The sequence below is a fragment of the Pinus tabuliformis genome, chromosome 3_1 (assembly GCF_031772625.1).
Source record: "Pinus tabuliformis cultivar Carrire ecotype Pingquan chromosome 3_1, CPIR1, whole genome shotgun sequence".
NCBI lineage: Eukaryota > Viridiplantae > Streptophyta > Pinopsida > Pinales > Pinaceae > Pinus > Pinus tabuliformis.
The window spans coordinates 474,991,454-475,005,875 of record NC_142301.1 but is presented as its reverse complement, the minus strand read 5'-3'; the positions used below and the strand labels follow the sequence as shown (position 1 = coordinate 475,005,875).

The 14,422-nt window shown below is 39.0% G+C and overlaps 1 protein-coding gene across 5 annotated transcripts in view; it reads right to left on the bottom strand.

Annotated features, from left to right (window-relative positions):
• Positions 1-14,422, bottom strand: part of LOC149187843 (putative uncharacterized protein YDL057W) — a 383,231-nt gene that overhangs the window by 282,244 nt on the left and 86,565 nt on the right. For all 5 annotated transcript variants that reach the window (XR_016255791.1, XR_016255792.1, XM_089411483.1 and 2 more), the window contains exon 4: positions 4,414-4,535. Coding sequence is in view for 3 of the 5 variants with exons in the window: in XM_089411483.1 (XP_089267609.1) it covers positions 4,414-4,535 (122 nt within the window). In the remaining 2 variants the exon portion in view is untranslated. The remainder of the gene's footprint in view (positions 1-4,413; positions 4,536-14,422) is intronic.

Genomic DNA, 14,422 nt, shown 5'->3' with positions numbered 1-14,422 from the left:
CCTCGTCTCTTAGAAGCTTCTCATCCTTATCTTTATTAATACCCATTAATATTTTTAGTTTCCTAAGTTTAGACTTAGGAACCCATTAAAAATATTAATTATTTTAATAACTCCTTATCCGAATGGAATTTCTCAAAACGGTTTTTGGGGCTTGGAGATCTCGTGTGCCTTAGACTCTGCTCCAAATTTCAAGGCTAGAGCACATCCGATGCTACCAAAAATAAACACTCCCTCTTAGTGAGTAATGTACTCTAGCAATGTTTCACTATAAAAACATCACACTGATCTTCCACATCGGTACCTGTGTTGATGCTTGGCTTGCTGCCTCACATCCCCTGCACTGCTGCTTCCTGTACTGTTGCCCATGACACTGCCACTACCACTGTTGCTCCTGTACTGCAGCTCCCTCTCAACCTGTTGCATCATGTTGCCCATAGCACTGCCACTGCTAACTGCTGCACTGCAACTTCTGATACTTATCCATTATTGAAATGGATTCTTTACCATCCCCATCTTCTCCCTAAAATGAACAAACTTTGTTCTTCCTAGAGCCTTGGTGAGGATGTCTGCCACCTATTCTCATGTAGGAGTGTACCTCAACTGTACCGCTCCTCGTTGGACACAGTGTCTGACAAAGTGACACCTGATATCAATATGCTTCGACCGATCATGAAATACTGGATTCTCAGAGAGCTTGATGCAACTTTGACTATCACACATGATCCTAGTCACTTCCATCCTTCTCCTGAATAGATTCACAAGCAATTTCGTAAGTCATACGACTTCTCACGAAGCTACGCTAGCTGCCATTTATTTTGCTTCATCTGAGCTCAGAGCCACAAATTTTTGTTTCCTACTGCACCAGGAGGTCATTCCTGATTCAATGTTGAAGCAGTACCCAGTTGTACTTTTCCAATCTACTGAACTTCCAGCCCAATCTGCATCAGTGAACCCACTCAGCCTGATGTCATTGCCTCTGGTGTACAATAGTCTATGCTCAACTGTTCCTTGTATATACCTGAGAACATGTTTGGTTGTTGCCCAATGTGCCCTCTTAAGTTCTACCATGAACTGACTGAGGGTGTTGACAGCATAACAAATGTTTGGCTTGGTATTGACCAGATACATCAGGGACCCTATGAGTTGTCTATACAAGGTGGGATCAACATCTTTATCTTTTGATGCATCAATCTTCTTCCAGTTGGTGATCATTAGGGTAGCCATAGGTCTATAGTCCTACATCCCGAATCTCTTCAAGATTTCTGTAGCATATCTCCCTTGTCCCAGGAAGATCTCACCCTTCCACTGCCAAACTTCCAACCCTAGAAAATAATGCATCTGTCCCAAATCCTTCATGTCGAATTTTGTGGCTAGGTTCTTCTTGCAGTCTTTGATGAGCCTAGATGATCCTATCAGGAAGAGATCATCCACATATAACACTAGGATTAGATGTTGATTCTCTACAACCAGATAGTAGAGATTAGGATCTGCGTCACTCTTGATGAACCCCATCTTCTGCAAGTAGCCATCAATTCGATCGTACCATGCCCTAGGTGCCTGTTTCAGCCCATACAAGGCTTTCTTTAATCTGCATAAATGAGATTTCTTCTCATGTGTCTCAAAACCTTTTGGTTGTTCGACGTATACTTCCTCTTCTATTACCCCGTTCAATAATGTCGTCTTGGCATCCATCTGATGAATCTCCCACCCTATTTGTGGTGCAAGAGATATCACGGTCTTTATAGAAGTATACTTGGCTACTGGGGTGAAGGTTTCTTCATAGTCTATCCCTTCCTTTTGAGCATACCCCTTAGCCACGAACCTAGCTTTGTATTTTTCCACCCTGCCGTCTGCAGCATATTTGACCTTGTAGATCCATCTCAAACCTACCACTGATCTGTCCTGAGGCCTAGGAAACACTTCCCAAACATCCTTGGCCATTATAGAGTTGTATTCCTCCACCATAGCATCTACCCATACTTGATGCTAAACGGCCTCTTCAAAACTAAAAGGCTCCCCAACTTGAGCTACTAAGGCCTGGTATTTGTCTGGCTATCTTCACTCCCTTTTACTATTCCTGGGTGCACCAATGAAGTCTTCTGCATCCCGTAGAATCTGTCGGAGTTCCCGGCTCGATCTTCCACTGGTAATAGGTAGTAGGTACATTTATCAACTCCTCTTCTTCCTGAGATTCTTCTTGTTCTGAAGCCTTATCTTCAGGAGGATTTCTGGTATCAGTTTCCGCTGGTTGAAATGGTCTGACCAACGGCTCGTCTTTCGACTACTCCTCAAAAAGCATTTCTCGGGATTTTTTGAAAACTCTATCCTCCATGAACTTTACATCTTGCGGAACTACTACCTTCCTACTCCCTACAAGATAGACTCTATATGCCTTAGCATTCTCGCTATATCACACAAGATATCCTTTCTCAGCAGTTTGATCTAATTTCTTTCTCTTCTCTTCAGGTATACGACAATATGATAAACTCTCAAATATTCTGAAATGTCTCACTTCAGGTGTCTTCCCAGTGAAGACCTTCTCTGGAATGATTTTGCCCGATGCCCTGTCAGGAGTCTTGTCCTGGACATAAACTGTCGTGTTGCATGCTTCTACCCATAGGAATTTAGGCATATCCTGATCATACAACATTGCCCTAGTTGCTTCCACAATAATCCCGATTTTCCTTTCTGCTACTCCATTCTACTCCGAATTATAGGGAGTTGTCCACTCCCTTCTGATGCCTTCCTTAATGCAAAAATTAGTGAAGTCCTTGTCAACATATTCCCCACCATTGTCCGAGCGCAACACTTTTATCTTCTTTCCTGTCATATTCTCCACTAGAGCCTTGAACTCTTTGAATCAACCAAAAACCTCATCCTTGGTTTTTAGAAAGTGGATCCAAGTCTTCCTAGAGTGGTCATCGTTGAAGATGAAATATTCAGCACCACTAAGAGCTTTTGTGGACATCGGTCTGCAGATGTCTAAGTGTATCAATCCTAGCACACTCTTTGCCATATTGTTACTTTTGGAAAGCTACTCTGGTATTGAAATTTGATGGAGATTTGGAAAGTGGACCTTTCCTATCCAAAATTAATCGATCTTATTTAGTTGATCGAACTCCCTATTTGGTTGTTGATTGAGCAACTTCGGCATACTTGCATACTTGGGAGCGAATCAAGAGCGACCCGGGAGCATGCTCTAGAAATTCACTCTTGTCGTGCTCCCGCAAAAAAGAAATCACTTCCTAGTATTTTTCACAATTTTTTTGTCACAAAGATGTTCCAAACGCAAAAAAAAAATTCAAAGTAACAAGAATTTTTTAGTATGACAGCCTAATATTCAAGCTTATGGCCCTAGTATTGATATGGAATTCATGGTAACTCTTAAAGTAAAAGTGTCATTCTCCTTTATCTTTCATTTTCATCCTTTTACTTAAATTTCTAACATTACCATGAGATGACTCGGGATGTTTGAGAGTGGTTCCAACCTCATTGGATTTCATATGGAGAAAGTAGAATTTTAGATTTCACTCAAAATCCAACAGACTTATCAGTTTTTCAAGATTGGGGGGATTCCAATGTTTCCATTGGATTTTGTCATGTACTAGGGTATGGAACTCGTATTTAATCAAGAGCACCAAGCCCTCTATGTACCTTCATGTTAGTGACATTGGTTGTCGAACTCCTCTATCATGACCCTACTAAAAATGTACCCATCACTCAAACAAAATCTTGACTTCAAATGCTACATTTTTTCTATCTTATATTAATTGCTGAGAGGGTGATATTAATCACAAAGATCCCAAGATAGGCAATGATTTTGATGATATGTAGCTATTTGTTGTAGCATGATATTTTTGGATGCTAAAGGCCAACTAGAGCCCATTTGTTGATGTATTTTCAGTTCAAAGATGGATTACACTCAATGCTATTTTGAATATGTGCACCCTTACATGCTATATAAATGAGAACTTGCAACTTGTGGACATGGTCAATGAAGATTATAACTTCTAGATGGCTGATGTTATATGGTGTAATCCATGTTTTATGCTTTTATCTAATTCATCATTATACATGCTTTTGTTGACATATATGCATCAAAATATATAAAAATATATATTATATAAAAATTCGCTCCCAAACCGGAAGCTTTTGAAAATGTCGCTCCCCACTTCCAAGTAACCTTGCTCTAAAATACCATGTGTCTATTGGTAAAGAATTTCCTTTATGGTCTAAAAGATTTTAGACTAATTAGTAGAAACAGAAAAATCCATCACAAGTTAGTATCTGTTGCAGTTACTTGTACCAACATCAAAAATGGCAACACTCAAGTTTTCATAGAACGATTATTAGAATTTAGAACTAAAAAGAATCTGTAGCAATAACTCCAAATTTACAGCTAAAAGACACTACCTTTACTGTGCCCGAGGATAGTGTTCACTTTACGCTCCTTTCCAGAGAAATACAGAATTGCAGTATGCAGATCTTCGACCTCCTTCCAGTAATTTCCATATTGAAACTGGCCTTCACTTTCCCTGAAATGTAGCCTTTCTCAGTTATCCATTTCCTTTTGGAGATAAGCACAAAATAATGTAAAATAACATGAGGGATACAAGAGAAAGGCAGATATTACATGAAGTGCAAGACCATCAAATACCTCTGAAATTGAGCTAATCTTTCATGTACTTACATTTCAAAACAAACAGCTAAAGTTTTTAAGCAATTATTCACAAAATATTTATTTAGAAAACAGCGTCAATAGGTTCAATATTTGAACAAATCAGAAATAAATTTATATCAATACGATGTACGAAGAAATATTCCATCTGCTGCAATGGAGTGTCATCATAAAACTACATTGCACATCCTACAGGGAATCTATTACAGAATTTGTCAAAAGTTTTGAACCATAGATTGGGTTGAATGCCTACAATACCATATACACACCATGACACATATTGTTGCTTACAAATTAGGCAAGATGTATAAATAACAGGTCAAAAAACAAGTTCTACTAAGTGTTGTTGATGTTGTAGTATTAATTGGTGTGAAGGCTCGCTTTCACAATCTGGTAATGTAAATGAAATGAAAATGATCTTTTCAAATGTCCATGAAGAACAACTAACAGTTAGCGAAACTGAAGTGAGAAATACATAACCAAAGTCAATTGAGTAATTTGACCATACCCACTATAAAATGAAAGTTTTTAAGTGCTCTCTAAAATCAGTATACAGGATGGAAACCCAGAAAGAGCAAGTGGTCACAACAATTGGGTTAAGCTATCACCATTAACTCCTAAAATCCAAGGTTGAAAAGAAGCTGGTCGAGAGAGTTTTGAGATGTTTTGCCTCTTTCTCCATGTAGTCCAACAATGAATTGATTGAATATGTTACTTGTTGCCTCGAAATCTAAGTTACACGAAACAGGGAAACGGGTACGAGTTTCTGAAACGGGCACTGATACGAAATGACCCCCCCAAATTTTGGAAACGGGGAAATGCAATATATATATATATATATATATATATATGTTAGGACATTTAAGAAATATGTGCAATCATAAAGCATATATGATACATTCTAATTTATTACATTATGATTAAATTGTCAATTGTCAATGCATAAACTATAAGTCTCTAAATTTACATCACATTTACTCATAAACGATCACATAATGAAAATAGAAATATCCAAAAGCAGCCACGAGAAATTTCTAATTTCTTGTCTCATGCTTGATTGGGAGTCTCCTCCTACATAGTCGAACAACCTTAGTGCTCTTGATAAATACAAGTTTCATACCCTAGTACCCTACATGCTCTTGATTATTGGGAGTCTCCCATGCATAGAGGGCTTGGTTCTCTTGATTAAATATGAGTTCCATACCCTAGTACATGACAAAATCCAATGGAAACATTGCAATCCCCCCAATCCTAAAATCCTGAAAAACAAATAAGTCTGTTGGATTTTGAGTGAGATCTAAAATTCTACTTTCTCCATATGAAATCCAATGAGGGCGAAACCACTCTCAAACATCCTGAGTCATTTCATGGGAATGTTAAAAATTTAAGTAAAAGGATGAAAATGAAAAATAAAGGAGAATATCACCATGAACTGCATATCAACACTAGGGCCATAGGGTTGAACATTCGGCTGCCCCACTCAAAAAAATCCTTTTTTTTTATAACTTGAGAGACATCTAGAAGCATCTAGAGGATATTGAGTCGCCCAACAAAAAATTAGAAGCAAAAAAATTAAAAAAAATACAAGAAAAAGTCAAAGTTACAAGATGAAACTCCGACGTATGGCCTGAAAACTCGTTTCTGGCCGTACTGGCCACGTTTCCTCCTCGAGAAACGTGCCAGTACGACCAGAAACGAGTTTTCGGGCCGTACCGTACGGGTTTCTCCGTTTCCGTATAGAAACAGACCTTGGACCCACGTTCCTTGCAACTTAGCTCAAAATATAGCAAGTCTTGTAAGGGGACTCACAAGGCAAGGGCCAAACCTTGCTTCAACAATGAGGTAGATTGCCACTATCAGCTCAGCAATATTCCTCTTGCTCTTTAGTGGAATTTCACCACAATGGAGGCTTCTCAGTGATCACCTAGGAATATATTCTCAATTATAAGGTTCAAGGTGAAGGAAACATAGGCTAGGTGGTGACACTCAATGATGGAAAAAGGCTCAATACTTCTTAATAAGGAATAGTGTATCATGGACCAAGAATAGCGAAGATTTATATGGCCTAGGATTTCTTGATATGTAACAACAAAAGAATACCTAGGCACATATGAGTCAAAGAAAGGGCTTATTAAAATATGAAATCAACAAAATAATCAAGAAAACCCTTTAACTAAGCCTCAAGTTGAAGTCCTAATAGGGTTAGGATTTCTAGGGCACAAAAATATCTAGAGAAGGATGACATCAGCCCTCCAAGAGAAAGTTTTACCATGCAAAAAGGTTGGATTTTGAGTCAACAGGATCACCAAGATAAAACTTGTGTTTTACTACCACAAACACTCATTCACAAATGCCCTAAATCAATTCATCCCTATCAGAATACCCTGCCTGCGGCTTGCCTTAAAACGCTTTAGAAAAATAGAAAACGAAAATGTTGAGTTTTTCAAAGTTTTTTTACCAACACAAAGCTTGTCAATGCCTAAACCTACTTGGGTGATGGAGTCTTTAGGGCAATTTCAAGAGATAAAGAACAAATGCTTGATGTAATGGGCGAAAAACTCTTGTTTCCACCTAAATAAACCCTAACAATCTTTTTTGTGATGGGAGAAATTAAATAGAAGAAGCATACGAAGAGGTCTCCTATGGATTTCAAGGAAGAGATAATCAACATGCAAAAATTAACCAGGATTCTCTATAAGTAATTTGCATTTAGACATGGATCACATAGAAACCCTAGCAAAAATTCAATTACATGTAAAAGAATGACAAATCTATGACAAGCCTACAATTCTTCCATGAAAAGGCCTTCTTTCAATCCCAAAAATTCATCTCCAAGACGTAAGCCAATTTCCAATAGCAAGAGCACCATAAAAAATCACATCAGTGAGTTACACAAGGCTAAGTCAAGCTCTCATGAAGAGGTAGAAATAGCAGTGTGATGATCAAAAATAAGAAGTGAGGGATCCTCTATATATAGGAGGTCAATCCCTCACTTTTACAACATAAAATTAACCTACAAGCCCTATAGTAATTTTAATTTTGAGTGTCCATCAAGATAAGGGGTTACAAGCCAACCCCAAAGCGCACAATAATAAAATTATGCAATAAAATCCAACACGTGTGGGCTGATAACCTCCATAAGCATGAAATCATGCCTTTTCGAGGCATTAAATGTTGTAAAAGTGCATGGATGCCTTTGCCTTATCCAATTGATTTGTCATGGATATGACTTCTTCATGATGCTTTCTTTTGTTTTGATGAAATTCCTCCTTAAGCTTGGTGAGCTCCTTGTCTCTTTCTTGAAGCTTGAAAAGGTCAACTTCCTTCCATGTCTTGTCCTAGTCACCATCTTGCGCTTTCTTCTTAAGTTCCTCGTTTTCCTTTTTCAAACCATTAATCTCTTCCATGGTAGCGATAAGTTTAGTCAAGAGATCTTCAAAGTCTTCTTTGCTTTCTTCTCTTCTAGGTCTTCTTTGGCCTTGATGTCATCATTCTTATTTTCGGCTACCTTGATGGGTTCAGGATTTCCTTCTTGCTTTCCATCATCTTCTTGACAAGTGGTCATGGTGAATGCTCCTTTTGGGTGAAGGTCAAAAAGTTTGTCCCATACCCTTTGCTGACGAACATTTTTCCAAATTGGCCTTTATAGAATTTGGTAGCCCATTCAAGATTGCCTTCATCGCTTTTGCATTGTACTCCTTGGATTCTCCGTTCATAATGTTATCAGTAATCATTGATTCCCATTCTCCAAAGCCTTGAGCCATTAAGAAATTTCTCATTCTTACCTTCCATAAATCAAAGTTTCCATTGAACATTGGAACATTCTCAACTTGATTGTCTTCAGTGTTCATGGTTGAGGAAGAGACATATTTAGGAGGATTGGAGGTTTTCTTTCTTGGCTTTGCCATCTGTGTTCTAAGGATCAACCTTCAAGCTGTTAGGCTTTGAGTGAAGGTATTGACTTTGATACCAAATGTTGGAAACACTGAGAGTGGGGTGAATCAGTATTTCTTTTCAATTGTTATTTTTACCAGTTAGATCACTTATATTTAGAACACAAAATGAACAATAAGAATAAATGCTTTTATTAATTTCTTCAATAAATCAAGTACAATATATGTAGGGCTCCAACCCTAGGTGAAGACACCAATCTTCAATATCCTAGGCTCCAACCTATATTTGCCAAGCACTGACTTGGACTTCCAAGGCTCCAACCTCGTCAATTTTGAGGCACCAACCCTATATATGGTTCAAGCTCCGACCTGGTTTCTTGAGGACTCCAATCCTCTAGGGCTCTAACCCTATCTTCCAAGGCACCAACCTTGTCTTTTCGAGGCTCCAACCCTCACTTTACTTTGTCAAGATGTATTTGGTTATACTTCATGGCTCCCAATGTCTTTTCCAGTGTTGCACACATCGCGATAAAATCGCGATAAAATCGTAAAATCGCGATTTTTTAATTTTGCCGATTCAAAGCGCGATTTTTATCGAAAAAATCGCCCCTTTTTTTATAACGATTTTTATCGAAAAAATCGCGATTTTTTGAAAAAATCGGGAAAAAATCGGAAAAATCGGGAAAAAATCGGAAAAATCGGGAAAAAATCGGAAAAAAGCGGGAAAAAATCGTTTGGCACAAAAATATTCATTTTTTTTCAATTTTTTTCCAATTTGTGCCAAACGATTTTTTCCCGCTTTTTTCCGATTTTTTCCCGATTTTAACGATTTTTTCCGCTTTTTTCCCGGCGCCGATTAAATCCCGATCGCGATGTGTGCAACACTGGTCTTTTCAACAAGCCCTGTCAATCTTTGCTTAGTCTTCACTTTGGTCTCCACGTTACATCATCAATGACAACCTTGATCTCTTAGAAGGTGTCACCACTGCTCTTCATCTTACCCAAACGCTTTCTCCAAGGTCACCTCATGATGACTAATGCATCATGGTATTCAATAAGGCTTCTCAACAAGATGTCTTCAAAAGGTTGTCCCAAGAATTCTCCAACCAAGGGTATCTTACAAGTCCTTCAATCAATTGCACAAGTTCTGCACAAGGTCTTCAAAACAGCTTCAAGTACAAGGACTACTGCAAACTCTTCTTCAAGGCTTCAAATCTGTTCAACAAGTATGCTCTAGCAAGGTTTAAGTCTCCACAAAAGATTTTCCAAGAGTTGTCCCAATAATGGCTTCCAAGACACTTCAACCAAGATGCCTCAAGGTGTCCTCACAACAATTCCTCCAAATGCTTCAAGATCTGGTATAATATCTCTTTGAATAGTCTTTAAGATGTTCCTTAAATTCTCTTCTACGGTTGCTCAATGCCCTTCTTTAGTAGCCTCTTCAAATTCTACAACCAAGTGTTTCCAAGTCTTCTCCACACTTCAGCTCCAAGGATGTCTTCAAGATGTCTTCCAAATGAGCCCAAAAATACCTTCTATAGGTTCCAGGATTGCCTTCAATCTAGCTTCAGCAAGTTCTTAACAAGCTTTCCTCCACTGGTAGCTTTCCACTGTTCTCTTTTTTCAGGCTTCAATAGATGACTGTCCTCCACAGTTCTGGCCTCAGGTCAGCAATATGTCTGGGTGCGAGTTTTGTGACAGCAGAAGTATAGGTCTCAAAAATCACCACAGAAAACACTTGTCCGAGACTTCTGCAACTATTTTGAGCCCTCCACACAAGACTATTATCCACAGGCAGAGTTACCAACACACTTGTAACAAAAACCAAGCCTCACAAACACAGTCACTAGTCTGTTGTAATGTAGTCTGCTGTAATGTATTCCTCCTCATCTTCCTTAAAAAATTGCCCAAACAATAAACTTCAATATCCTCCTTGGCCTCTTATTTGCCACTGAGTTCTCCACCGAATTCTCTATTTTCTTGACCGAAATTTCAGTGTTAAAAATGAGGGTCTACTGTCTCTATTTATACACATTTTGTTGCTTGATTGAAGGGACACGTCTCTGGAGGTAGGCCGACTTGTGTCTTTGAGCATAGGTCGGCTCAACATTAATTATATTTTTCATAGCTTAAAAATTCAATACCTCACAAACTACTGGGAGTTTCAGGACAAATAAAGGCTCGTTAGAAAGAAGAAAAAATCCTCTTTAAGATGGTCTAGGATCCATTTTGAAAGGATGCCTTCAAGGTGTCCAAAAAAAAAAATGGTGACTCTGCTTAAAAAAAATTATGTGCAAAAGGTGATTAGGACAGCAAGGTCATTAGGGCTTCTTTATTGTTATGACTCCAAGCTCTTCATCATAGTGTGTCATCATGTATGTCATCTTGATAGTGTAGCATCATGTATCCAATAATAGTGCAGTGATATGTCATCCATCTGTCATAGTGCAGCATCCATCAATTTTGCCATCAAGTGATTTCCAAGTCCTTCATGTCATGTCTCCAATCATTGTCCATGTCATCAAATGTAATGTGTTGTCATTGTTCTTCAATAGAGCAAGTTAGGGCAAGGGCTTGTATATAAGGATTAGGGCTCCATACATTGTCATTAGGATTAGGCATCCTTATCAATCAAGAAGAGCTTGTCATCATGAGCAAGGATATCATAATATGCATGAGGTTATGGCATCTTCATGGTTAGTTCAAGGACATCTAGGGTACTATGATCAAAGGAGCTCTAGGGCAATATCATAGCTCACAAGAATTTGCCATCACGAACAATGCCATATTGACATCAATGACAACCTTCATTAACATCTTGAGGACACACTAGCGCAGTTGTGGATCAAAAATCGAAGTATTTGGATGGCTAGATCATGAGATAATTGATGCCCTAGGTGACCTATGTGACTAGACCTAGAGAAGAGGAGAGGGGAGAAGGAAAATAGGTCTAAGGTGATCACCTTATGGTGGACAAATGCCAAATCCTTTGGAGATATTTGGAGTCAAGAGTAATTATGACTATGGAAATTGAATTTTCTATGTCAAGGAGGCCTCAAAGACAACTTAACATAGCATTAGGGCAACAACAAAAGCAGCTTCAAGAAATTTATAGTTTGTTTTTGAAAGATTGATGGCTTATCAAGATGAATTTCAATGAAAAAGCATCTCTAGGAACATTCATTCATAATATATGGCCCATACCTGAAGCATCACTATCTAGAAACCAAATTTCCACAACTCCGCATAAATGGATACAGTAAATTAGCACTAGTATAGCGAATTTCCTTGCTTGGGGATTAGGAGCAGTCAAGCAATACCTCAGATGTATGAAGAACTCCGCATTAATCTAAGATCTAGGTAATCTCGGCATACCTGAAGGCAAATCTCTAATTGATGACAAAGTGATCTCACACGAGCAGATCTCGGATGGACGAAGAGGACTGTGTATATATTACAGTCTAATTGATGACAAAGTGATCTCACACGAGCAAATCTCGGATGGACGAAGAGGACTGTGTATATATTACAGTCTCGGCTTCATGGAGATCATGTTTGATCTCGGCATGTGTATATATATGTATCACATTTTCGGCATAACAAGGAGCTACATCATCACTCACAATCTCGGCTTATATAGAAAGGTAAAGACCTCAGGGCAAGAATGTAACTACAACCTCGGTGAACTTGTTCCATGAAAGAGGATGTATGTATGTGATGGAAAGAACCTTGGGATCCTAATTGTCCTAACATAGCCTCAGTCTCATTGTCTCAGAACTTCTGTTATAACATATTGGATGGGTCATCAAGGGTAGCTAATAAAAGGGAAGCCCACATTTGAGTATATAATGTATAGGAGGGAGCAATCATGGTACATGAGGCTCCCCGACCTTGATTTTTCCACCCTTCTTTATATGCCTTTTGCCTTTTATGATTTTTCTTTAATTGACTGCTAGGGGTTCAGGGGATAGAGCATGATGTGTAAGACATAGCAGTGGATACCCCCTTTAAGGTAGGGCAGTTCATTTCCCACCAGGGGTTGGGACAATCATGGGTTCTTGATTGATAAACGAGGCTCGTCTAGGGCCTGTAGGAACCAGGGTGATGGCCATGATGATAAGGTAGAACTCATGTATTGCCTTTTGCCCACGTGCTAAATGTGTTTATCCCAACCATCTTTTGCATTTTGTGGTACATTTTCCTGTTGAATGTGGCCAATTATGCGTTTACCTTTCTTTTCAACTGCATCAACTTCTGGGGCATCATTCCAGGCCCAACCCAAGGTGTGGGCAAGGGGAAGGGGAAGGCTAACCCTGTGTGGACCCATTGGAGGAATGTGGACCCAGGTGGGATAAATGATGAATGGGGTTATAATGAGTGGAAGGGGAGTAATATATGTGGATGAGGGAGCGAGGCCATGCAACCAAAATCAGGGTTTCCCATGTAGTACCATCCCTAAAGCCCAGAGGTCAATAAAAGAGATCCCATGGTACTATGGTCCAAAGTTAACATCCAAAAGAGGTCTAGGGGACAAGATCACAAACCCAACCCACTCTTTCCGTCGAATTCCCCCATTAATCCATGCCCAGAAGTGTCCATGATAAGCAAACTACAGTAATCAATTACCAAATGACAAGGTATACCTTTAGGTTCAAGAGGCTCACCTTCAAACATACGATCATAACAAATGGGTGAGGGACCACATGGTTGGCTCAGGTGGCAAAGAATGGGCACAATGAACTAGTTGGTGGCTGCAAGGGGCTGTCGACTGAGGACCATTTTGGAGAAAATTTTTCTCCTAGGGATATCACCCATAAAATGGTGGGTAACAAAGCATATTAGTGGTTAAAGAATAAATTTGAATATGTTGAAAAAGGAAGTTGTTTATTTAAGGATTGATAGATCCCATTGTTATATATTTTTGATAGCCAAAGAAGCATAAGCTTGACAAAGGACCCCATGTCTCATGCTGAGACTAAGCATACTAAGGATTAAGGTGGGAATGTGAAGCTACAGGATATTCCAACAGATGGACAGGTAGTTGATATTTAGACTAAAATTTGTATATTTAAAAAGTATGCATAGATTAGTTGATATCTCTGATTTTAAAGAGATATGATGAGTCGTTGTACCTTAGGATGGTCAGCCTGTATGATGACACTTAGGGTTGGCATCTTGGTAGGTAGCCTAAATGACACCTAGTGTCTTGGCAAGTAGCATAGATGACACCTAGATCCTTGCTAAGATGGTGTCTTGGCAAGTGGCCAGGATGACACCTGGATCCTTGTTGAGTTGGTATCTTAGCAAGTAGCTTAGATGATACCTAGAACCCTGTTAGGGTTGGTGTCTTGGTAGGTAGCCTAGATGACACTTGCTGTCTCAGCAAGTAGCCTAGATGACACCTAGATCCTTGTTGATTAAATGTCTTGACAGTTAGCCTAGATGAAATTTGGATCCTTGATGAGTTGGTACCTTGGCAAGCAGCCTAGATGGTACCTAGATACCTTGGCAGGCAGCCTAGATGGTACCTAGATACCTTGGCAGTCAGCCTAGACAGTATCAAGATTTCTAGCATTACATATGTTATTTACTATTTTGAGAATATTTCCACTTGAGATAGACCTATTGAGTCATTATGAATACCTCCCCAGTTAAGAGGGAATGTTGGAAAAGCAACTAAGATCAGTCTTCATATTTGTCTTTGTAATCATGTCATTTTTATGTATTTGTCAAAAGAAGAAAAGAAAAATATTTATTAAGCATGGGTTCCATGATATTTGTCAATAGGTCAAAGCACCCACTGAATGCTTCTAGGCTTTTGTCATAAGTCAAGGTCTATGTCATTATGTGT